The 26014-nt window shown below is 42.8% G+C and overlaps 2 protein-coding genes and 1 non-coding gene across 3 annotated transcripts; all 3 read left to right on the top strand.

The window, feature by feature from the left end:
- The first annotated feature begins 2196 nt into the window (after positions 1-2196).
- Positions 2197-2303, top strand: LOC141650484 (small nucleolar RNA R71). The gene has a single exon (XR_012546514.1). It is a non-coding gene; the product is annotated as a small nucleolar RNA R71 (small nucleolar RNA).
- Positions 2304-6109: 3806 nt separating this feature from the next.
- On the top strand, positions 6110-9936 carry LOC141649635 (uncharacterized). Its single transcript, XM_074458320.1, has 6 exons — positions 6110-7503; positions 7576-7691; positions 8342-8932; positions 8999-9095; positions 9354-9429; positions 9703-9936. Exons 1-6 carry the CDS (start codon positions 6110-6112, stop codon positions 9934-9936), a joined length of 2508 nt encoding a protein of 835 aa, XP_074314421.1.
- Positions 9937-12251: 2315 nt separating this feature from the next.
- On the top strand, positions 12252-12967 carry LOC141649634 (uncharacterized). The gene is made up of 2 exons (XM_074458319.1): positions 12252-12609; positions 12768-12967. Exons 1-2 carry the CDS (start codon positions 12252-12254, stop codon positions 12965-12967), a joined length of 558 nt encoding a protein of 185 aa, XP_074314420.1.
- Positions 12968-26014: the final 13047 nt, after the last annotated feature.

Below are 26014 nucleotides of genomic sequence, written 5' to 3'. Positions count from 1 at the left end.
GTAAGTTAGGGAGTTAGAAATATTTACAAGTGGTGGTTTAGGGAGGACTCCACCAAACTCTCATTCTTGATGAGATGTCAAGGGGGCATGTCCAAGGTGTTGTTGATGTTGCTCAACACCTTGAAGAAGTAATCAAAAGCTTGTTCATTATCATGGTAGAGGTCTTCAATAGACCTTGGCCCTTGTTGTCGATCTTGATCGATGGCATTACCAATGTAGGGATTAAAAATCCCTTCAAATTCGTCGTCCCAAAGACCACAAACTTCATTAAGTTGATCAGTGAAAATCTCTTGCTTAGATGGAGACAACTCTCCCAATTTCTTCTCCTGGCCAATGAGGCCATTCTCTTCTTCCTTGATTGATTTTGATGAGCTTTGCAAGCTCTCCTTGTCACAATTCACTTGCTCTTTGAATGGAGCATCTTCAATTTTCTTCTTCCATTGGAGTTCCGATTTCTTCCTCTCATCCTTTCGGCTATAATGATCAATCATGAAACATGGTTCATGCAAACGAGGAGCTCTCATAGTCTTGTCAAGATTAAAGGTTATGCTTTCATCTCCCACTTCTAGAGTGAGCTCACCATGTTTCACATCAATCACCGCACCCGCGGTGTGTAGGAAAGGTCTTCCTAGAATGATTGGAATGTTGGAATCTTCCTCCATATCAACAATGACAAAGTCCACCGGGATGAAAAACTTCCCAATTCGCACGGGGACATCTTCCCATATCCCTAATGATGTCTTCGTCGATCTATCGGCCATTTGGAGTGTGATATTGGTGCATTTAAGCTCTCCCATCCCCAACCTTTTACTCACCGAGTACGGCATGACACTCACACTAGCCCCTAGATCACATAAGGCTTTGTTGATCGTCGTGTCGCCAATGGTACACGGTATTGAGAAGCTTCCCGGATCCTATAACTTTGGAGGTGAACTCCCTTGAAGTATTGCACTACTCACCTTAGTGAAGGCGATAGTCTCAAGCTTCCGGATCGACTTCTTCTTTGTGAGGATATCTTTCATGTATTTCGCATAGGCCGGCACGTGATTGATTAATTCCGTGAAAGGAATTGAGACTTCCAAATTCTTCACAATTTCCATGAACTTCCCAAGTTGATCATCAAATTTGGGCTTGGCTTGACGACTTGGAAAAGGAAGTCTAATCACAATGGGCTCCTTCTCCTTGGCCTTGTCTTCATTTTTCTTTGAACTTTCTTCTTTTGATGATTCTCCATCTTTGGAGCTTTGCACAATTTCTTCCTTTTCACTAGCTTCCACAACTTCATCCTCAACTTGCTTCTTCGGTGCTTCATACCTTGTACCACTTCTCAAGTGAATGGCACTAACCGTTTAATGTCTAGGGGGATTACTTTGAGGTGGTAATTGCCCCTTTTGTCTTTGTGAGTTTGAAGATGCTAGTTGAGTCAATTGTGTTTCCAACATCTTGGTGTGAGCTAGAATGTTGTTGATGGTGGTTTCCTTTGCTTGGCTATCTTTTTGCATTTGAGTGAAAAATTCTTGTTGATTCTTTTGCATTTGGAGGACCGCTTTTTGGACATCAAAACCTTGGTCATTTTGGTGATTGTATGGATTTTGATTTTGGTAACCTTGGTTTTGATTGTAAAAGGGTCTTTGATTTTGGTTTCTCATGGGTGGTGGAGTGTATGTTGTTTGAGGGTTTTGAACATTTTGGCTTTTGTATGAGAGATTTGGATGGAATTTGGTGTTTTCATTGTAAAAGTTGGAATAAGGGGTACCACTCTTGTATGCTTGGAAAGCATTCACTTGTTCATTTGTTCCCCTACATTCGCCTTGGTCATGTCCCAAAGTTCCACAATTCTCACATATCCCACTTGGGATTGATGAGGATGCCGTCATGGCATTAACATGATGCTTTGATGATTTTGAGTTTTCCTCAAGTCTAGCCATAGCTTGTTCAAACTTCAAGTTGATTGTGTCAATGTGAGCACTAAATTGAGCACCCAATTGAGTAACGGAGTCCACTTCATGCTTTCCTCCTCTAGTAGCCTTGCGAGGTCTACTATATTGTGAGTTATGGACCGCCATTTCCTCAATCTTGTTCCATGTTTGATTGTCATCAACTTCGGTGAACATTCCATTTGATCCCATATTGAGAATGTTCTTAGAATCTTCATATAAACCATTCCAAAATTATTGTACCAAAAACCATTCGCTAAGTCCATGATGAGGACATGAGCGACAAATTCCCTTGAAACGCTCCCAAGCTTCATACAAAGACTCTTCATCCCTTTGCTTAAAACCCGTAATTTGAGCTCTTAGCATGTTAGTCTTTTCCGGTGGGTAGAATTTTTTGTAGAAAGCTAGAGCCAACTTCTTCCAAGAATCTATTCCGAGGGTGGCCTTATCAAGGCCCTTCAACCATTGCTTCGCGGTGCCGATTAAGGAAAAAGGAAATAAGACCCATCTAATTTGGTCTTGAGTCACGCCGGTTTGAGAGATTGCATCACAATAGTCGCAAAAGGTTTCCATATGAGAATGAGGGTCTTCACTAGGCATCCCCCCAAATTGGCTCCTCTCAACTAATTGGATGAAGGCGGACTTGGCAATAAAATTTCCGGTTAGATGTTGCGGTGTAGGAGTACCATTTGGTAGATTCTCCTCGGTGGGTACGGAATGTGACGAGAATTTAGGCATTGTAGGTGGATTTTGTGGGGTATTGTGTAATGGGTTCTCTTCTCCTTCTATTGCGAAAGGATTGACAAACTCACTAGTGGGTTGAACAACTTCACTAATACCTCTTAAATTCCTCCTAACAAGTCTCCTATTGTTTGTTAAGGTTCTTTCGATTTCACGGTCAAAAGGTAACAAATCACCTTGTAACCTTCTAGACATGCAAAATATCAAACAACTCGAAAACAATTAGAACAAACCTTGAGGAGTTTTACTTCCCCAAGGCGAATAAAAGACACAACTAATAACAATAAAAAGAAATCTAAATCAAACAAACACCGTCCCCGGCAACGACGCCATTTTTTGATGCGAGTCCGTTTCGTGTTCACAAATTAAGATGTGGTCGTTGGGTCACGGTCGAATCAAAACACAATTTATAACTTCACAAACAACTCTACAATTAGTAAAGAGGCAAGTAAAGGTCGGATCCCAAGGGACGGGAGTTGAAATGAGATTTCTATTGAAACTAGTGATGTCTTAGGGGTGTCACAAATTGGGTTGATGTAGAAGGTCACTAAACTAAAATAGCAATGAAAACAAACTAGCAAGATGAATTAAAAAGGGGTGTAAACAATTGATTAAAGGCACTAGGGTGTCATGGGATCATAGGGGAATCATGGGAATTGATCATACAAACATGTTCTCAAATTATAAGCAAGCAATTATTGTTGTGATGGATTGAGTTGGGTTATATCTTACAATCCTAGGAAAGTTTGGGCCCCGGAGCCGAATCGATTAGATTGTACAACACCTACAAGTCGACTTAATCTTCCCTACTCAACAACATGCATGGTCTAATGAGACTCGAGTTGGGTTATGTCTTACAAGTCTCATTGAAAAGATAGAAGATGATAGTAAATGCAAGGATTCATAGGCTTAGCATTTCATCAAATATAACATGTGCATGAGTTGAGATCAAAACAAGCAAGCAAATAAAACATGAAAGCATATTAATTTAAGCATGAATCATTCCCCATGTTGGTTTCCCCTAATCACCCAATTAACCCTAGCTAAGAGACTACTCACTCATTATCATGTTGATCATCCTAGCAAGGTTGTCAATCATACCAACAATATGAAACATGATGAATAAATGAAAGTAATTAACAATAATTAAAAAGGGATTAAGAGATTATACCTACTAATGATTCCAATAATAAAGCAAAGATAAAAGAAGTACTTGAATGCTTGATTGAGAGGTTGTCAATCTCCCAATATTAACCCAAATAATCTTCAATTACCCAAAATAAAGGACGAACAAGAGAGAGATTAAAGAACTAAAACTTGTATTAGAACTTGATTAATTGTTGATTACAAAACTAAAGAGAGATTTGATTGATATTAACTACTCTAATTATTGATAAGAAGAACATGCTCCTCTAATTAGACTAATGGGGTATTTATAGTGAAAATTAGGGAGGATGCATTAGGGTTAACTAAGGGCTAAACTAGTAATTACACTTTTTAGATTGAGCAAGGAGGAGCCGGTATTTTTCGAGAGAAGGGCTTCTTTCTTCGTAGCTTGGAGAAGAGGAAATCACGCTGTGCTGGAATCCGGGCGGAATAAGGTCGGGACGGGCGGAATCTGGCGTTGGAATCCGAGCGGATTCAAGGGAATCCGGGCGGATTGTGGAGGTGGAATCCGAGCGGATTAGAGCAAAGCCGCTCGGATTGTGCAGCTGCGGGACGGACGGATTGGTGACAATCCGCTCGGATTGTCACTCAGCAACATATCTTCTTCTTTTCTTCCCTTTTCTTCATAAATTCCTTGGGGATTTCCTTTGGGACTCAAGGATCCTTTCTCAACATTGCTCTTCTACTATAATATGTACAAAGGCCTTCTAATCTTGTCTCTCCTTGATGCTTGGTCATTGAATTCGATCAATTTAGTCTCGTTTTGCCATGAAAATGCAAGATTCTTACTCCTTTCCTACCAAGGGATCAAAATCTCAAAGAATATGCAAAACAAAGAACTAAAGATAAGAAATGACCCAAATATGCACTAAAAAGCATGGGAACAAGGCTAATTCGGGGGCTAAATATGCGCTAATTATGGTCACATCAGTAACACCCTTCTTTATCTAAGGAGTCCTAGTACAGGCCTTTAAATAAATGGGGGTGTTACAAAGTGGTATCAGAGCGAACGATCCTCAGGCCTAAACCAATGAAATCCAATGAATATAGGAAGAGTCTAAATAAAATGAACCCCGGGATAGAACTGTTAGGAGCACACTAAAGGTAAGGGATGAGTTAGGGGCCCCCTCACACCGAGCCATTGGCCCTCTCAGTTTGACCCGGGAACCCTGAGTGTGAATGAGAGAAAGGGTATAAAAGTTGCATGATGTTGAGTATGAAATTCATATATCGTTGCCTAAGTGTTAATTGGTTGATATATTAATTGTTGCATAAAAGAGTTGATGGGAGATTGTGGCATAATACTTTGCATGTTTTAAAGTTGATTCCTACTTATATCTCTATGAAGTTGTGTTAAGAGACTATGTCTAGTGATATGCGGTTATATGATCCCTAAACCATGCTAGGTAGACAATTAGGGTAAGAAGTGATAGAATTGGCTAGAGTTGCCAAAGTAATTTTGTGTTGCAGCTAATTCCTAAAATTTTCTTACAGTCATGCCTCCAAGAAGGAACACAGCTGTAAACATCACCCAGGCAGAGCTAGATCAGCTACTAGCTGAGAATGAGGCCCTAAAGGCCAAAAGAATGGATCCTGCTAAGATGAGTACCATAGTGGCGAGGCATAACCCTACCATTTTCACTGGAGAGAGGGAACCTCACTTGCTGGGAGAGTGGTGTCGGGAGTTCACCAACCTATTCGAGCTGATAGCTTGTCCTGAAGAGCTGCAAGTAGACCAGGCTGCCCACTACCTCAGCGCCACAGCTGGGGAATGGTGGACTAGGAACAAGGCGGAGATCCGACATGTTGCTAGGGATATTGAGGAAGGATACGTGTCTTGGTTAGAATTTCAAGTGATACCGACGGATCAGTTCATGCCAGAGTTCAGGAAAGCTAAGCTAAGGGAGGAGTTCGATACATTTAAGATGACAGAGGACATGACGGTGGACACATACCATAGGAAGTTCCGACTGTTGGCTTCATATATCGATGAATTTGCTAAGAACGAGACCATGCTGGCTATGAGGTTTGAGAGGGGACTGACGGTGGATATTAAGAAGAGGCTCACGGCAGCTCCACCTACCACCGTTCAGGACATCTACCCGAGGGCCGGTGTTCTGCGAGAGGCTCTCCGAGCGGATCAAGGAGGATAAGAAAGGAAAAGCCGAGAAAAGGAAGCCGGAAACGTCGGTGATAATATCGGGGCCAAGAAGTCAATTCAGGGCAAGTTCGGTGGATACTCCACCAATAGTGCTCCTGGGGGGATGAGGAATCAAAGCGGAGGCAGTTACAGAGGTGCTAGTAGTGGAGGTGGTGCGTCCAGAGTTACTTGTTTTGGCTGTGGGAAGTTAGGGCACAAGAGATGGGAGTGCCGAATTTCTGGGGGAAACCAATCTGGGGGTTTCCGGACACCTACATCTGAGTTCAGTGGATCTCGAACAGCAGGATCAGGGTACAACAACTACCGTACTCCTAACAGTGGCTATGGAGGAGGTGCCCGATCTGGGGCAAGTAACAGTTATCAAGGAAGCTACAACAACTACCAGAACCGTAGTCAGCAAAATCAGCTCAGTGGGGGTGGTAACTTCCAGAGAAGTCAGAACGAAGGGAACAAGCAACCCAATACCGCTTCATCGAGTCAGTCTGGAGCTAAGTCCAGTGGCACGCTCTTTGCCATGGGAAAGGAAGCAGCAAAGGAGGATGCCCATGTCGTGACTGGTACATTTCTTGTCAATTCTAAACCCACATTCGTGTTATTTGATTCTGGTGCCACACATTCATTCATATCTAGGGAGCATGTTAGAACCTTGAACCTTACTGCATATGATAGAGTGGTCGATTCTGTTATAGTACCCTCGGGGGAGTCTGTGCCTTGTGATAGAATCTATACTAGAGTACCTATTCAGATTGGGGAGGTTGTCTTTTACTGTGACCTTATGGAGTTTCCATTGGGTGGTTTCGAGGTGATTCTAGGGATGGATTGGTTGGGAAAGTACAAAGCTTTCATTGACTGTTACCAAAAGAAGATATCACTAAGGGGACCTAAGGGAGTCAGAGTAACCTATAAGGGATACATGGTCAAACCCAAAGTCAAATTTATTTCGGTGAACACCCTAAAATCGAGTCTGAGGAAGGGAGATCAGTTGATCTTGTGTCAGATGTGGGATAGAGAGTCTGAGGCCCCTAGGATTTCTGAGATACCTGTGGTGAGAGACTTCGAGGGGGTATTCCCGGAAGAGATTCCTGGGCTACCACCTAAGCGTGACGTTGACTTTTCCATTGATCTAAAGCCGGGAGCTGGACCTATTTCTAAGCCACCATACCGTATGGGACCGAAAGAGATGGAAGAATTGAAGAAGCAATTGGATGAATTGGCTGAGAAGGGTTATATTCGACCCAGTGTTTCACCTTGGGGAGCACCTGTCCTATTTGTTAAGAAAAAGGATGGAAGTTTGAGGCTGTGTGTGGATTACCGAGAGTTGAATAATGTGACTATCAAGAACCGTTATCCATTGCCAAGGATCGATGATCTATTTGACCAACTGAGTAGAGCTGGAGTGTTCTCGAAGATTGATCTGAGGTCGGGTTATCACCAACTGAGGATAAAGAACGAGGATATTCCTAAGACTGCATTCAGAACTAGATATGGACACTATGAGTTCGTGGTCATGCCCTTCAGATTGACCAATGCGCCAGCTGTGTTTATGGACCTAATGAATCGGGTGTTCAGTCCTTATCTGGACAAGTTCGTGGTTGTATTCATCGATGATATATTGGTTTACTCTAAGAATGAGGAAGAGCACGAGGAGCATCTGAGGATAGTGTTGAGAACTCGCAGAATCGCTTGTATGCCAAATTGAGTAAGTGCGAGTTCTGGTTGAAGAAAGTTGCATTTCTGGGGCATGTGATTTCCAAGGAAGGGGTGTTAGTGGATCCTAGCAAGATCGAGGCTGTGACTAGATGGCAAAGCCCGAAGAATGTGGGCGAAATTCGAAGCTTCTTGGGACTAGCTGGATACTACAGGAGGTTTATCAAAGACTTTTCGAAGATAGCAAAACCATTGACATCGCTAATGAGGAAGGAGAACAGGTTTGTCCGGGATGAGAGCTGTGAAAAGGCCTTCTTGACCCTTAAAGAGCGCCTAACCACAGCCCCTATCCTTGCTTTGCCAGATGGAAATGATAACTTCGAAGTGTATACTGATGCTTCCAAGAAAGGGTTAGGGTGTGTGTTGATGCAAAACGGGAAGGTAATCGCGTACGCTTCTCGACAATTGAAGACTTATGAGGAGAATTACCCTACCCATGATTTAGAGTTGGGAGTCGTGGTGTTTGCTCTCAAGTTGTGGCGACATTATCTCTATGGAGCGACTTTTAAGGTATTTTCTGATCATAAGAACTTGAAGTATATCTATACTCAGAAGGAGCTGAACATGAGACAGAGGAGATGGATCGAGTTGATTGGCGACTATGACATGGACTTACTCTATCATGAAGGGAAAGCGAATGTCGTAGCCGATGCTTTGAGTTGGAAGTCTATCCATGCCCTGATCAGTGCCAGATCCAGGGTGAGGATGCTTGGTGAGCTAAGGAAGATGGGAATTTACATGATCCGACGAGGTGAGACCATTGGAGATATGACAGTTGAGCCGGAGTTGTACGAAGAGATTCGAGAGCTTCAGAAAGAGGATGCTAGAATTCAGAAATGGCGAAATGCAGTGGAGCAGGCAGGTGGGGAACCTTACTCTAAGTTCAGTGTTCATACAGATGGGAGCTTGAGGTTTGGACACAGGTGGTGTGTGCCAGCTAATGAGGGACTGAAGAAGAAAATTCTTACTGAGGCCCATGCTACTCCTTATTCCGTTCATCCTGGAGGGGATAAGTTATACAAGGATCTCAAGAAGACTTTCTGGTGGCCTAATATGAAGAAAGAGGTTGCGGAGTTTGTGTCTCGATGTTTGACATGCCAGAGGGTGAAAGGTGAACACAAGAGACCGCAAGGGAAAGTTCAGCCGTTAGATGTGCCAGAGTGGAAGTGGGAGAGTATTTCCATGGACTTCATTGTCGGGTTACCTCGGACACAGAGAGGTAACAACATGATTTGGGTGATTGTCGACAGATTGACCAAGTCAGCTCACTTTATTCCCATGAAAGATACTTGGAGTAAGGCTGAGCTGGCTAAGGCTTATGTTCAGTACGTAGTAAAGTTGCATGGCGTGCCTAAAGATATCGTTTCCAACATAGATTCCAGGTTCCTATCCAAGTTCTGGCAGGAATTGCAGTCATTGATGGGAACTCAGCTGAAGATGAGCACCGCTTTTCATCCTGCTACGGACGGTCAGACAGAGAGGACTATACAGACCCTCGAGGATATGTTGAGAGCTTGTGTTCTAGAGTTTGGTGGATCTTGGGAAGACAGACTGGGGTTGATTGAGTTTTCTTACAACAACAGTTATCACGCTAGCATTGGGATGGCTCCATTTGAGGCACTTTATGGTCGAAAATGCAGGAGTCCTGTGTGTTGGGATGATCGATCTGACGCTGTCGTTTTGGGGCCAGAGATGATTCAGGAGATGGTTGAACAGGTACAGATTATTAGGCAAAAGATGAGAGCTTCCCAGGACAGACAGAAGAGCTATGCTGACACTAGGAGAAGTGACATTTCTTTCGAGGTGGGAGAGAAGGTACTACTCAAAGTGTCGCCGATGAAGGGAGTTATGAGGTTCGGGAAGCGAGGAAAGTTGAGTCAGAAGTTCATTGGACCTTATGAGATATTGGACAGAGTTGGGGAGGTGGCATATCGTCTAGCTTTGCCACCAGCGTTAGCCAGAGTTCACAATGTCTTTCATGTTTCTCAGTTGCGGCGGTACTTGAGCGATCCATCGCATGTGTTGAGTCCGGAGGTGATCGAAGTAGATGAGCAGTTGTCCTATCTGGAGACACCTAAGGAGATTCTGGACAGGAAAGTGAGAAAGACCAGAAATGGAGAGACAGCCTTGGTGAAAGTCTTGTGGACTAACCACAATGTTGAGGAAGCTACATGGGAGACTGAAGTTTCCATGAGGGAAAGCTATCCACACCTGTTTACTTGAGGTAAGTTCCGGGACGTAACTTTCTTTTTAGGAGGGTAGAATGTAACATCCATGAGTTGTTTATACTAGAAATATGTTTTGGTACCCACATTGATGCTCGGAGGTTTGATAGTTGAACGAACTTCGGGACGAAGTTCATTTTAAGGGGGGAAGATTGTAATACTCCGTATTTTATATTATGAATTAAGACGGGTTAAGTATTTAATCGATTTATTTCGCTAAGTTATTACATCGAGTTGATATCATAAGACCGAGTTGATGCTTGTTGAGACGGGTTTAAGTGAACGAAGTTACGATTTAAGTGTTATTAGCTAACCCTTTTACCCAATTACGTTTACCCATGTTTTAACCGTGCTAACCCAATTAACCCACAAACCCATTTTGAGTTTAACCTAATTCTAACCTAGCTTATAAACCCTACCCGTCTCCCTTCACCCGCCTACATCGAACAACACTCCATCACCATTTTCACGCAATTCGAGAGAGAGAGAGAGAGTGTGTGGTTGTTGACGGCACAGCAGGGAAGAGCTAGGGGCGATTGTGGACGTTCATAGGCGACTCTGGTGGCTGTAGTGGTGGCAGAAAAAGGTAAGAGCACAACCCTCCTCCTCTGTTTTCGCATTTCTGTCAGTTTTGTTGGTGGTTGCGTGCCTTAGGGAGGCGTTACTGGTGGTTGTTGACGGGGTATATGAGTAGTGTGGTGTGTGACGAGTGACGTGGTGGTTGTTGGGGTGGTTGTAGGCGGTTAGGGTGGCAGAGGCAGGCAGTATCGATTAAGGGGGACAAAACGGATTTGGTTACGGGTTTCAGGCAGGTTTTAGACGACTAGGTTGGGGTGGCGCCACCGTGGACTCGGGGGAGGTCGAAACGGCGGCGCCACGGTGTCTGGATGTGCTGTGTGACGGCGAGCAGGATGGTGGTGGTAGGAGACGCCGTTGATGTCGTCGGGGTGGTTGTTGGGTTGAAAAGGGGGGGTCTGCGGTGGTTGTCACCGCCCGGCAACAACCGTGGATTCTTGCGCGGCGGTTCGACTCACCGGCGGGAGTCGAACCCGGTGAGGGTGTTGGTAGGTGCTCAGGTCATACCCGGTGTCTGACCTAGCGGCTGTCACGGGCAGGTGGCGGCGCGTGGGAGCGTGAGGGAAAGCGTGAAGGCGGGTTGCTTGTGTCGGTTGATGCTTGATTCGTTTTATCGTACAATTCGTTTAATCCTTTAATTATCGTTTTGGTTTAAGTTCCGAGTTATTTAAAATAAAATAATAATTAATAATAATTAATTAATTAATTAGAGACGGGTTTTGAGTCGGGTTTGTTAAAATAGAAAAGTTACTATATCGGGAAAGTTTCCATTTTAGGAAGTTTCTATTTTTAGTGACCTTCTATTTTGGGAACGGGAATAGTTAAGTAATCATTTATCAATTATTTATCTTTCAGAGGGCGAATTTGTGGTGGAATATTATTGAGCATCTGTCCATTTGACCGCAAAACTGAGGTAGGGAAATACACTTGACTTATTATCGTTGTTGTTGAATTGTGTTGACTTGTTTGTGTTTCATATGACCAAACTGTGAACGTTGACTTGATTCGTGGTTGTTGATTCATGTTATGATTCATATCCTGGAATGTGCTTGACTGAATTGATCGTATTTAGTATATTATCACAACATTCGATAAACCATGATTCTATGATTTACCGTTCAATGATATACATATTGTGTTGCATTAATTTCTTGAGCATTCATATGCATTGGAGATGGAGGATGTTGTGGTGACGTGGTGTGGTGATGATGATGTTGTGATAAGGCCCAGGCGGGTTCTGCAGGACTTGCCCTGGTGTCCTCAGCTGCGAGCTGGCAGATCGGCTACGGTCGATATATAGTCTACCGGGGATCGGTATGGCTAGGTTGTACGGGTTATGAGTCGCGATGAGATGGTGGTGGTGATGGAGGAGCAAGCATATCATACATACTTGTTGCATTGTATTACCCTACTCAACCTCGTGGTTGACCCTGTGTATTCGTGAACACCTGCGATGAACCTTTTAATGGGGAGCAGATTGACAGGTACCTCAGAGACTGATAGGAGCTGGATGGGAAGAGAGCTTGGATTGCCTGACTTAGAGCTAGCCCACTTTTATTTCTGTTTAGTTATCAGACTTTATTTTCAGTTTGAGACTTGTTTCATTTCAGATGTAAACATTTATAAACTTTTAATTTAAAATACTGTTTATCTTTCCTTTGTTATGCACTGCCTCGGATTTCCGAGATGGTAACACCCTTCTTTACCTAAGGAGTCCTAGTCCAGGCCTTTAAATAAATGGGGGTGTTACAGCTGGGTACACCATGGGAATTTGATAAGAATTCAGTCAATCAAAGAAGGAGCAACACCTATTCCTTCAAGCAAGGCAGCAGAAAGATCACCTTGATTCCTTTACCACCTAATCAAAGAAACTTTGGGAGTCCAAGTGTGACTGATGGGATTAATGGAGTCTTGTTCCTATCTGAAGCTGAAATGGTCAAACAAATACAACAAGAACAGCCAGTTCTCATCTTGTTGTCCAAGGAAATTCATGAGAATGCGGAGCACCAGCTGCCAGCAGAGGTTAGACCATTGTTGGAGAAGTACCAAGATGTCTTCCCTGCTGAGTTGCCTAGTGGCTTGCCTCCACTAAGAGGTATTGAACACCAAATTGACCTTGTGCCAGGATCTGTACTCCTTAGCAGGCCTGCATAAGCTGTGATCCTGATGCTACAAGAGAATTACAGAAGCAAATTGATGAATTGATGAACAAGAGATTTGTGAGAGAATCTTTGAGTCTCTGTTCTGTCCCAGCATTGTTGGTTCCTAAGAAAGATGGTACTTGGATAATGTGTATTGATAGAAGGGCCATCAACAACATCACAGTCAAGTATAGGTTTCCCATACCTAGGGTGGATGACATGCTGGATGAGTTGAGTGGTACTAGGATCTTTTCTAAAATTGATCTTAGGCAAGGTTATCACCAAGTGAGAATCAGGGAAGGTGATGAGTAGAAGACTGCGTTCAAAACAAAACAAGGGCTCTATTTATGGTTGGTTATGCCATTTGGGTTGTCAAATTCACCCAACACTTTTATGAGATTAATGACAGTAGTGTTGAGGCCTTGTTTGGAAAAGTTTGCTGTGGTATACTTTGATGACATTTTAATCTACAACAAGACCACAGAAGAGCATCTAATTCATCTTGAGAAAGTGTTCCAAATTTTGAGGAACAACAAACTGTTTGGAAAATTAGAGAAGTGCACCTTCATGACATCTAAAGTCAAGTTCTTGGGTTACATTGTCTCTGGGAGAGGGATTTCTGTGAACCAAGACAAGGTTGAGGTTATTAAATCTTGGCCAATTCCCAAGAATATCACTGAAGTAAGGGGTTTCCATGGCCTTTCTTCATTTCACAGAAGATTTATCAAAAATTTCAGTGCTGTTGCTACCCCTATCACAGAATGTATGAAGAAGGGAGAATACAGATGGACTGAGAATGCACAACAGGCATTCAACCTAATCAAGAACTTACTGTGTGAGGCACCTATTCTTAGGTTGCCTGATTTCAGTTGCCTATTTGAATTAGAGTGTGATGCCAGTGGTGTTGGCATAGGAGCTATGCTAATTCAAGAGAAGAAGCCAGTGGCTTACTTCAGTAAGAAACTGAGTGGAGCCAAACTAAACTACCTCACCTATGACAAGGAATTCTATGCCATTGTCAGGGCTCTTATGCATTGGGGTCACTAATTGAAGCCAAAGCCTTTTGTGTTGCACTCAGATCATGAGGCTTTGAAGTATATCAGTGGCCAGCACAAATTGAACCATAGGCATGCTAAATGGGTTGAGCTTTTGCAATCCTTCTCATTCTCAAGTAAGTGATAAGTGCTTAATTTACCTTTATTTTATATAGTTATTCCCCGTTATTTATATAGCTTTCTGGCACTTTTAGTATTCCTTATAGTATATTTCGTCCTTTTTGCGGTTTACTACGATTGTTTCTAATTATTTGCAGAAAGGGAGTATTTAGTAGTAAAAGATGTCGACGAGCTAAGTTGGATGAAAAGTCAATCAAGTTTGGAGACCGAATGTCTGAAACCCATGATAAAATTAAAAGTAGAGTAAATTAAAAATTACTGCCTTTTAAAATTCTGTTTTCTAAAATTACTCCCTTATATAATTTTTTCCTAAAATTACTCCCTTAATATGCACTTTTATCAAAAATTGCTTCAAAATTCCAATTTAGATGCCTTATTATGTTTGTTTTTGAACTTATTCTCCATTGTTATACGCTTTAAAGTATAAATTGGCTAAGAGACAAACGAAATAAGTTCATAAAATAACGGAATAAGTAACTTAAATTTGTGTTTTGAAGCAATTTTTGACAAAAGTGCATTTAAAGGGAGTAATTTTAGGAAAATATTATATAAGGGAGTAATTTTCAAAAACTCAATTTTAAAAGGGAGTAATTTTTAATTTACTCTTAAAAGTATTCAAAGTTTGCGTGAGATATGGAGTGAAGAAATACTGGCCGCACTTGATGAATGATGGACTTGTATGATTGGTTGGTTATGGCCTTATGGGCCATTAAAACATAAAATTAGAAAATAAAAGGGCTTTCAGCCCACGTTAGTTACGGTGTTTTGAGGTCCGTAGGTTTCTAGTGATTAGAGAAGTTTTAGACGTAGGATGATTAATGGGAGGTGAATTGGAGTTGTCATCTTGGTTGGAAACGTTGGAACGCATGGCCTCTTGGCCTCCGTACTCCTGTTCTTGTTACAATTTAATTCAAGACTAAGTTTATTCTTTTCTTTATTCTTATTTAATTTAATTATGTATTGTTTAATTATGTTTGCTATGATTATTTTTAGCGTAATTAGCGAGTAGTCAATTTAGGATTTATATCGTCGCTAGTCCGTACCAGCATGTTTTAATTGTTTAATCGATTGCGAAATTGTTTGTTCGAGTTTGATAAGAATTTATCATGAATTAGGTAACGAATTTGATATGAGTTTACATTAAATAACTTGTAGCTATCAACGGAAGTTGGACGATATTTTATTGAGTGTTTAATCCGTCTTATTGAGTTGCTTAATTACTGTCATAGTTGAATTTACATGCGGAAGCGGGAATTCAATTTAAGAACATATTTCTGATCATAATTATACGATTTTTCATGGGAATGTTAGTTAGTATAGTTGGGATATATCTACGGTCTTATTGCTTTTATGTGTCTAATTTACATGCGGGGGGCGGAGGTTAGACATATTTAGGAAGAATTATCGTTACTCGGAAGAGATCGTTAATATGCTAGAAATGTAGTAGTCTCACTTGAATAACAATTAAGCAATCGTGTCCTTATTTATGAGCTTGTCTAGCGATGATATGAACTCTAGGCCTTTTATTATTATTATTATTATTATTATTATTATTATTATTATTATTATTATTATTATTATTATTATTATTATTATTATTATTATTATTATTATTATTATTATTATTATTATTAATTTCGTCTTTTATAGTTTTATAATTGCGTTAATAGTATATTAGTTTAGTTAATCAGCACCTGTTATTTGCTCCGCGTAGCTGACTCGTAATTTAAGACAGACTGGTACTTAATCCCTAACCTCCCTAAGATCGACCCGTAAGCACTACAACTGACCCGTTCGCCTGCGGTAATATTTAACTGAACAAGTTTTTGGCGCCGTTACCGGGGAGGTAACAGTTGATATTAGTTTTCGTCTTAGATTTGTTAGACTACGCATTTGTTACTTATTACTTTTTATTACTGAAGTCATGGCTGTTTTTGAATTCCCTCAATTTGATAATGAACCAATCCATGAGTACCTTTCTAGGTTTGATTCCTATGTCAAATATATTGGTTTGTGTGGTTATTACTATTCTGATTGGGATTTAGGCCATGTGGTCAGTGAGGGTATGAATTTTGAGACTCGTGAGTGGGCTAATCACATGACTATGGGAAGATCAGAAAATATGGACTTGTACGAGTACTTATGTTTCTTGAGGTACATGTTGTTGTCTCTATTGAGTACGCTTTATCTCGTCTGACTAACTTCTTATACTGTCATTTTTCTGAATTATATGCCAGATTATTTGATCGACTTCTAAGAGCGTTGAATGCTTCCACTCTTGAGAAAATTAAAGTCCAGCTCATGGCTATAAACAAGCGCTTGCGGGAGGCAACCCCAGATTAGCTATGTTTATGATATTTCATATTAGTCTTTAATTTAATATTTATGTGTGCATAATTTGTGTTTGCAGGAATAAATGGAGGCAATAAAAATTATGGAGAACACCTGACGAGAAAATGGACAAATTGTATCATATAAGTTCGTCTTTTGGGCGGGCAAAAAAAAAGGCCCGGGCAGGTTTATCTAGGGTCTATTTTGGAGAAGAATGTTGAGGGTCACCACCCCGTCGGGCGGTTTGTGTGCCCGGGCGGGCGGGTACTGCTGAGAGAGAAAAAAACATCAACATGTGAGAAAAGCAATAGAAGGAAAAAGAGAGATTATCCCGTCTCACGTCTACTTTTCTCTCATCCCATCTACCCTTAACCACTACTGTTCCTCCCGGCTTCCCACCTCGTTGTCATTCTCTGTGTGCGCCCCCTGCTGTGGCACGCATATTGCTTTCCATATCGATGTAGACATAGCCACCTGCGACGCCTGGCCGATCGGCGGACATGCAGCAGTCTTTTGAAAGCCACGCTCGGCGGCGTAAAAATGCTTTTAACCGGATCGTTTTAATCGGTCGGTTTCATCTCGGCAAGGATCTCGAAACGATGCAAAGATGTTTGGAGTCACCACCAAGCATTTGTGAGATGCTTGGAACCCGTTCGAATCTACTTTATGCCTAGGTCAACCAAGGCAAAAAGCGGTGTTTGACATAGGTACTAAAGATAAGGAGTCGTCCCTCTTCAGCATCCTATCTCTAGAATGACTCTCGTTCGCCCTGGATAAGGTCGTCCACTATCCAAAGTTTTTGAGTAAGAGGTGAAGTTACGTATTGAGAAGCCCTTTAATCGGACACCCAATCCCGCCCGCGATAGCGGCCACTACTTATCGATCTTGGTTGGTTAAATGCGAAAGTTGATAAAACGGGTAAATGCATGAATGCGCATCCACAAGTTTGAACCTAACATGTGGGCTTTCTATGTCGATTTGCATGGAAGACGGAAATTAAACATCCATTTACCGAGTTAGGTTTATGGTGCATAACGTGATCCATTTGTCTTAGTAAGGCGTTTTGCAAATACGATGTAAAATGGGCAGATTCGTCATCTGATCTGTCATGTATTCAGGTTAACCGAAGTCGGGATCGTCCTAGACACGTGCTGGAAGGAAACAGGGTCTACATCAGGCAACCTATATAGGCGCGAGCCTTCAGGCGATGCAAACAGGCCTGTCCTGGTTTGAAAATTAAAAAATGAGTGGCCTGTTAAGGCGCGAGTCAGCAGACGGTTAAAGGGACGTCTCCTGACTATTAAAACATTTGTAGAATGGTTTGAAAAGAGGGTGTTTGAACCCGTCTTGGTTTGAAAAGATCGTTTAGATCGCTTTTGTGTTGATGTGAGGAACGAGACTTGAATAATCATCATTGTATGACAATATTCGATGTCAGGTTAGATTTTGCAAGCTTGACATGAAAAGTTTTGAAAAATGATTATGAACTAATTGTCTTAAGTTCATTTGCATGTAATTAGTCAATGTTCATCATCGTACTCGGGTTAAAATCCGACATGGTATGTAGAACCAAGGATGATTTTGTATTTATGATTAATATGTTTGTTTTTGAAATGTAAAGAAATGAAATACAAGGTTTTAAAATGCCTTTTAAAATATAATTAACCAAATATTACCACCGAAACACGGATTAAACCGTCATGGTATTAGGAACCAAGGGTGAAAAATGTTTTATGGTTAAAAGTTTATCTTGAAAATGATTTGAAATATTTGAAATGGTAAAAACCGATAACAAATAAGAAATGAATTAAAGAGGAAGATGAGACCAAACACGACTGACTTAAGGCCTGAGAGGGGGTTTAGGCACGAGCCTGTCTTCTATACAAGCAGCCCCTATCTCCGGCTAAAATCCGATTTTAGCTCATTTAACCCATATTTGAATCATGTTATGCATGTTTTATCATGTTATAGTCATAAAACAGATGAAAAACATGATAGAAGAGGATTTTTACACCCTCATACTTACATGCTAGGTTTGAGATGAGAAATCGACGAAAGTGTATCAACTTGTTTGGTCGCAAAACTCGGTTTGAAAACCGTTTTAGCAATGTAAAAGAGTGTTTTAAGTTTAGTGATGGTGTAGTTGGTCGAGATAGTCGGTTAAGTGGTTTAATGCATGATGATGGTACCAAACAATATGTATGGCTTGTGTTTTCGATCGGTAGGTCGAAAACACGTGTCGGTTTGTGACTTGATAAGTCGAGTCAAGAATTTTAAGGGAGAGATGAGGGGTCGGACACTCGCGTAAGGTGTTATGGTGTGTGAAGGTGGGTATTTATAGAGAAATGGGTGGTTGTGTGCGTTTTGAGCCACGTGGCCTCATGGGCTACTCGAGGAGGCGCGAGCCATTTCGCGGGTCTTCGAGGTGTCTTGTCACTATCACGCAATTGAAATCATGATTTGTTCTATCCTATGTTTTAGATGACATGATTTGTACTTGACCATGAAGCATTTTGGGAATACTTAACATGGAAGTTTTAAAAAGTTTTGTTTTTTGTGTTTGACTCGGTTTGACTCGTTGTTGGAGTCGGGATTTGAATTTTTGAGTCGGTTTTTGGTCCGGTGTCGGTTTTGACTCTAGTTAGTGTCATTGCGACCCCGTCGTCATGCATTAAACACTTCAGGTACTTTTGAAAAGTTTTGAAATGTTTTGTTTTTGAAATCGTTTTAAGTTTTCCGACGTATAGTTGTACAAAACTGTCGATTAAACGCTGCGATTCCTAAGCATGTTGTAGTCCGATAATCATCGGGTATTTGTTGGAGACTTGACAAATACTGGGTATCTACAGAGCCCCTACTTTGACTAAGGCTTGGACAGGGCGGAAGTCAAAGTATAGCCCCCAGGTCAATCGAAGATTATAACCTGGAGACTGAAGCGACGTCGAGGTGGCTCGAAAGAATTCGGGCAAAGGACTTGCCGTCGGGAAGGGCGACGCCAATACGACTCGGGGATACGAGTCAAGGACCTGTCGTCGGGAACAGTTTAGAGTCTGTCGACTGTTCGTGCGGGTCGTTTAAAGTCCATTAGACTACGTGCGAAGGCTCGCCATCCATAAGAAGGAGTCATACCTGAGGCATCTTTGGGATATGTCCTTGAGTTGTTTCTTGTTTTCGGGCAAAGACTCGCCAACCATGTTGCAGATATGATGGGGCTCGCCAGCCGCATTGCGGATATGAAGGGCTCGCTAGCCGTGTTGCGGATATGAAGGGGCTCGCCAGCCACGTTGCGGATATGAAGGGGCTCGCCAGCCGCTGTTGAATGTGATGCGTTTTGAGGCTCGCCAGCCATGTTGAATGTGTTGCGTTTTGAGGCTCGCCAGCCATGTTGAATGTCGAATGATCGACTGTGGGAAATAGCCGCGTTGGATGGGCCTATTTCGAGAAGTTGTTTGAGTTAGCGGGCTCCGTGAGGAAGCCTCCGATATCCTATTGAGGAATCACGGTGTTTATATCGGATGTCTGTGGCACCGGAAATGGATAGGCTCGTGAGCCTGGCTCCCGTGGTCGGCGGTGATTTTGAATCTCGAAGGGAGATAGTGGTTTTTATTCCCGTTTGTTTTGTAGAAAAAAGACAGATGTGTATTCTGCTATTTGATGTGTTTTTGGGGATGACGGTTTTAATTTCGTCTTCCCATGATTTGAAATTTGTGAAGGGTAGTGAATTTCACTGCCCTGTTTGAAGGTTTGACGGTTTTTAATGCCATTTGTTTGAGGTTTGAACATGTCGTTGAAAAGTTTGTGAGAATAGTGAATTTGAACTTCACTATTGATTTTTGTTTGAAAGTGACGGTTTTTAATTCCGTCGCCGAACATTTTGTGAAAATAGCGAATTTGAATTTCGCTACTTTGTTTTTGTTTTTGTTTTTGAGAGATGACAATTTTTAATTCCGTCGTCGAACATTTTGTGAAAATAGCGAATTTGAATTTCGCTACTTTGTTTCTGTATTTGAAAGATGACGGTTTTTATTGCGGTCATTGAAAAGTTGTGAAAATAGCGAATTTGAATTTCGCTACTCTGTTTTTGTATTTGAAAGATGAAGGTTTTTAATTCCGCTGTTGAAATGTTGTGAAAATAGCGAATTTGAATTTCACTATTTATTTTTGTATTTTGAAAGATGACAATTTTTAATTCCGCCGTTGAAAATTTGGAATTTGTGTGGGGAATTGGGCCAAGGCCCAAAATTCCGCTGAAAGAGCATAGAACATCCCATTGAGGCGCGAGCCTTCTTGCGAAGGGATGGGGCTCCCCTTTTTTTTTGTAAAAAGATGCGAGAAGCCTAAGCTTCTCATTTCACTTCGTCTTCTTCCCTAAAACTGCGACAATCACAAAAATCGCCATTTTTGGGTTTCGTTTCTTGCTTGACTTTGTGCCATTGTTATCATGTCATCTCAAGGTATGTAAATCCTCTTGAATCCATTTGAATTTGTTTGTCTTTTCGTTAATTGAATTAGGGCGAAACCTTATTCTTTCGAAAATCGATTTGGGCATTTTTGTTTAGCCCATTTTCGAGTGAAATTGATGATTGCATTAGGTTAGAAACCTATTTAAGAGTATAGGGGTGCTTTTAGTTTGCATTTTGGCCCCGTTTCCGCTCCCTATTTTCGAAAAACGCGAGTGAGACGGAAAACCGTCTTATTTCACAATGCCAAGTTTGTTTGCTTGAGTTGTGTGCCCCACTAGGTTGCATTGTAGTCGGGGAAGACCATTTTTGCTATATCGAACCTTCGTTGGGCATTGAGGGCAAAATTTGAATTTTTGCCTTTTTGCGACGAGCTTATGTCTGCGAAATAAGCGTCTGTTTAAGCCCAAATTGTGTTTGTCTTGAAATGGACCTTAACGGTAGTTTAGGTCATATTGAGACATGATTAGATCACGTTGTTTTGTTGTGGTCATATTTTGAAGTTTTGATCTGTCTGCGCCCGAATTGGCGTAAAATTTCCTTTTTGAGTTGTGAAAAATACCCTGTTGTGTCGGGGATTTTTTTTGTTTATTTTGCGGACCTTGTGTGGGCCTTGGGGTGTTGGGTGGTTTTTGAAATTTTTGTTGTTGTTTTGACTCGTCTTTTGCTTGAAAGAAGGGCGAGCCGTTTTTTGTGCGATTTTTGTAAAGTGTTTTTGTTTGATGCATTTGGGCGGGTTTGCCCTTCTTGTGTTTTGCATTTGCAGGTGTTTTGTTTTCTTTTTTGGATTTGTCTGTTTTGTGCCGTTGTAATGCCGAAATTTCGGCGGTTGACGTGTTTTTTTTGTCCTAATTGCATGGGAGTGTTCCTGGCCCACTGGGTCCGTTGCCGAGACTTTAGAGGCCTTGTTTGGGACTGGGCCGGTTAGTACTCCGACGAGTGCGCCCGAGGTAGTGGTGGAGGACGCTTCCGAGGAGGAGGAGCCCACTGAGGTGGCTGTTAGAACCGAGAGAGTTGTGGAGGCTCGTCAGGAGGCCGTTGTTGGGGGCGTTGGTGCTGAGGGATCCACGGGGGCTTGGGAGGAGCCTGCTGTTGAGGCTGTTAGTGCTGGGAGGGCTCAGACGGGGTCTGAGGCCGGTACCTCTGGGAGGAGGGTTAGTACTACCAGGAGGAGAGGTCCTCGGCCTACTAGACGGGAGCTTCAGAACGTCGCTAGGGTCGTTGAGAGGCCTCCTCCCCATCGCGTGGAGTCTCGTGGGGGAAAGAGACGGAGAGGGGAGACGGAGGCGGATGACTTCTTTGTCGAGAACTGGGATGTTAGATGGGTTACAGCCGCACGGAGGTTGAACCCGCGGGCGGCGCCTGCTTGGGCTGAGGGTTTTGACGGTAGCCAGCTGTTGTTGTGTCTAGACACTCACATCTCTTACCGTGCACACGAGGGGTTGGTGAGTTAACTGCTTTGTCGAGCTTTTGTTGTTTTGGTTGTTTCAGACCTGAATAGGTATTCTGATGCTATTTGTTTCTCAATTTCAGGAGATTTCTACCATGAGGACTTTCTCAGGCTTCTTGACTTGCTTGGGTTTATATGACGTTCTCCGGGCCGGTACGATGGCGTTGATAGAGAGGTCGGCTATGCGGCCGTTGGTGGCTGCTTGGCGTGAGATTCACAGGGCTTCGATTAGGTCGAACCTGTGTTTGATTCGCGCCATGTTGGACCATTACTGGGTCACGACGTCGTCGTTCCACATTGAGTTTGGGGAGATCGGCATCATCCTAGAGGACTTCGCCATGATATCGGGCCTTCCCTATGGCAAGACGCCTGTTGAGTTCTCGGAGACGCCGGAGAGAGTGTCTTCCGCCGTGGTTACGGGTTTGATCGGCAAGGTTTTGCCTGTGCCGACTGACATTACTCCTTTCCTGATCGCGAACTCATATATGAGGGACCACTTCAGGGGGAGAGTGGCGGGCTTTGTTCCGGCGTCGTTGGCGAGCCCGGAGGCAGAAGCTGAGGCTGACGCGCAGGAGGCGCGGTTGTGGTTGTTGTACTTCTTGGGTACTACGTACTTTAGTGACAAGGGTGAGCGCTTGTCGACCAAGGTAATTCCTCTGCTTGCTGACTTGGACGCCTTGGGTCAGTTTGACTGGGTGACGTCGGCTTTGGCGAGTTTTACCCAGTACCTGCACGCTGCAGTTCGTCCGGAGGTGATGGGGGATGGGAGTTCTCCCGCTTTGGTTGGTCCCGGCCTCATCTTGGAGGTAGGAGCATTTTTGTGGTTTTTTTACTTTGATTTTGGTGTTGATTTTGTTTTGTGATTGATTTTTGATTAATTTTTGAGCTTTGGCAATTTTTGAAAAATTGGCCGATTTGTGATTGCTATGTTTTGTTACAGGCTTGGTTGTATGCTTACTTTGTCCCCCTGCGCCCGAGGACGACTGGTGACGTGCCTTCGGCATACCCTATCGTGAGGGGTTGGACAATGGCTCGGAGGAAGTCGACCAAGTCGACTTACGAGGACTGCTGGCGTCGGGTGAACGCCTTCCGAGTTGGTGACGTAAGTTGTTGCTTTTCTATTCCTTTTGTTTTGTAGAAACGGATAGAGATAGGATGACTAGGTAGCCTAGAAAGCCCCCCACTTAGTTGATTAGCTTTGCCTTGAGTGTAGTTTGTCGGGTGGCCTTGGGAGCACTACACAGGCTTACCGGCTGCTGTCAGGGAGCATCTGCGACCTCGCAGTTCCCAGCGTTTGTAGCTCGAGACGGCGATCGAGCCGGTTTGGTACCTGGGCGAGCGTTTAGCTCGTCAGTGTATTAGCGAGACCTTTATGGTGCCGGTCGACCCGCCTAGGGTGTTGTTTCAGAAGTCGACACCTGATGAGGTTGAGGAGGACCTTCTCGGCCGTGGAGGTGAGGAGCTGTTGTTACGAGAGGCTGACTATGACACCTTCCGCTTGTCGAGACTTTCCTGGTACCCGATTGAGGTATGTTTTCCTTTGTTCTTTGTTTTCATTGTCTCTTTTGTGCTTTGGCGGAATGGTTTGTTACCTTCGACGCGAATTCCTGTTGCAGGGTGTCGACATGCTCATGAGAACTCAGCCCCCAGTTTTCCTGACACAGACCACCTTTCAGGGGTCGGGTGGTGAGGAGCTACAACTGCGTCTGCCAGAGCCTGCGGCTGCTGAGGTGACCGACGCTGGCATGGAGTGGAGGTTGACCGTTCTGAGGGTGAGTTTCTGATTTGAATACTCCTCCTTGTTTTTATTTTGCCTTGCATTTTTGTTCTGTTGAAGGACTTTTCTGGTTGTAGGTGTCGACCGCTAGTCATTATGCTTTGTGGTGGATGGCTAATCGGTGGAGGGAACTTACTGGTGACCTGGCTGCGAGGGAGTCTCGGCTTGCACAGGTACTTTTTGTTGGTGGTTTTGTGTGTTTTTGTGTTCCCTTTCACGTTTAGATTTCAATGACCTGTATTGTGTTTTGCAGGGTACTGCGGATCCGGCGGAGCTTGCTTGGGTCCGTGCTGAGTTGAACGCAGCGAGGTCGACGATCCAGGCACAAGAGCTGGGGATCATCAGTCGGGACCGGGAGTTGAGGCGTCGTGAGGACGGGTTACAGAGCCGAGATGCGGAGATCGCCTCTCTTAGGGCTCAGTTGGCTGCGGCGGAGGAGTTTCGCGTCACGATGGAGTACGAGATGTTGGAGAGTTCTTCGGAGAGGGGTCCCGAGCAGGAGGTGGTGTCTGCCTTGGCCGTGACTCCTCGTGAGACCGAGTCTGGTCCACCGGGAGGTGTTACGTAGTTGTAGCTGTTTGCCCGTGTCTTGGACCTTTGTTTCTACATATTTACATTTTGCGTGAGGCAGTTTGTATATATGTGTTTTTGGATTGTAGTTTATTTTGTTTGGCTTTTTTGTGTTGTGTTTCGGAGAAGCGCGGTCAGCGGTTGATTCCCCTTTGCTCTGCATTTGTTATTGCATCGTTAGTGTAGAAAACAGGCAACAGGTCGCACGTATGCACACATGTAATCACGCAAAAGCATTTGACAAAAATAACCACGATGACTCGAAGTTAAAATTTGAAATTTTAAATTTTGAAATTTCCGCGACAGTCGTCACGTTTGGATTTTTCAAATGAAATTGTTTTGCAATTTTGAGCAATTAACTCGTGTTTGAATTAAATTACATCGAATTGTGCCGAAAATTGATTTGTAACTCGGAAAACTAAAACTCAAACCGTCAAGGATGAATTTTAAAGAGATTTTTTTGTGAGTGTATTTGATTTGATATTTGTGAGATCAAGACTCAGATTTGTAAGAGCTTGAATTTTGAACAGAATTGACGTCGTGTTATCAATTCTCGATTTTTGTGGAAAAATGTGAAAAAGCGAAGAATTTTCGGAATTTTCGACTGACATGGAAACGATCGGTCGCGGATCGGGGCGACTAGCCCTCCCCCCTCAAAAAAGAAGAGAGAAAAACTCGTATGTTTAAAGTTGCGTCATGGAAACCGTGCCGAATTTCGTAAAACGCGAAAACAAGGAAATGTGAGTGTGAGAAAACACAAAAATTCCCTGATAGGCCCGAAGAGGAGAAGCTCGGGTCCCAAAGAGGTAGTGGGTCGTGTATGGGCTCAACTTGGACCGAGTATGGGATCATGCAAGAGACCGGAGCCCGTCGCCGGTTTAGATCCGTTAAGGATCCGTTCCGAAGAGGAAGTTTATGCTTGGCGGGCCAACAGAAGGAACAAGGGGAAGATGTACCCCGAGGGAAAAGGCAAGGGTAGAATGTAAGAATGAAGACCTCCATTACCCGCTTTATTATTATGTTGTATTAGTGTTGTGAGTTTTTTATTATGTTGTATTAGTTATGTTTTCGGTATTTTGTGCTAGTTTTATTATGTGGGATGTCTTAGTCGACATTCCAGTTTTGACAAGTTGTAGACTTGCTTAGCTTTATTTGTTGTCGAATTTGTAATCCTTCTCATTATTAATTAAATAAGAGGATTGCTTGTGTCAAAAGAAATTGTGAACGCCTGTTTCTACCATCCATTTTGTAAAGGCAAATCGGTTTGAATTATCCTAAACATTGCACCGGTGAAAGGGGATTTTAGTGGGAAGGGAGAAAGGCTTATTTTTTGTATTTTTTTGTGGAAAAGGGAATGTTTTTGCCTTTCGTTTTTTTGAAGTTGATATGGGTGATGTTTGTTTTTGTATGTGGGGATGGTTGTATCCTTCTTGTGTAAGAAAGGACTGCCTACGTATCTACTTGAAAAGGTGAAATTAAACAATGCTCGTAGCTCGGGAGGTTTTGTTAATTTTGTTTGGGTTTTATGGTTGTATCTTTCTTGTGTAAGAAAGGACAGCATACGTATCCACCTGAAAAAAGTGAAATCAAACCATG

Source organism: Silene latifolia, chromosome 3 (assembly GCF_048544455.1).
Source record: "Silene latifolia isolate original U9 population chromosome 3, ASM4854445v1, whole genome shotgun sequence".
NCBI classification, from domain to species: domain Eukaryota; kingdom Viridiplantae; phylum Streptophyta; class Magnoliopsida; order Caryophyllales; family Caryophyllaceae; genus Silene; species Silene latifolia.
Note: the sequence above shows the minus strand (reverse complement) of the source record. Positions and strands in the feature narration are given on the sequence as shown.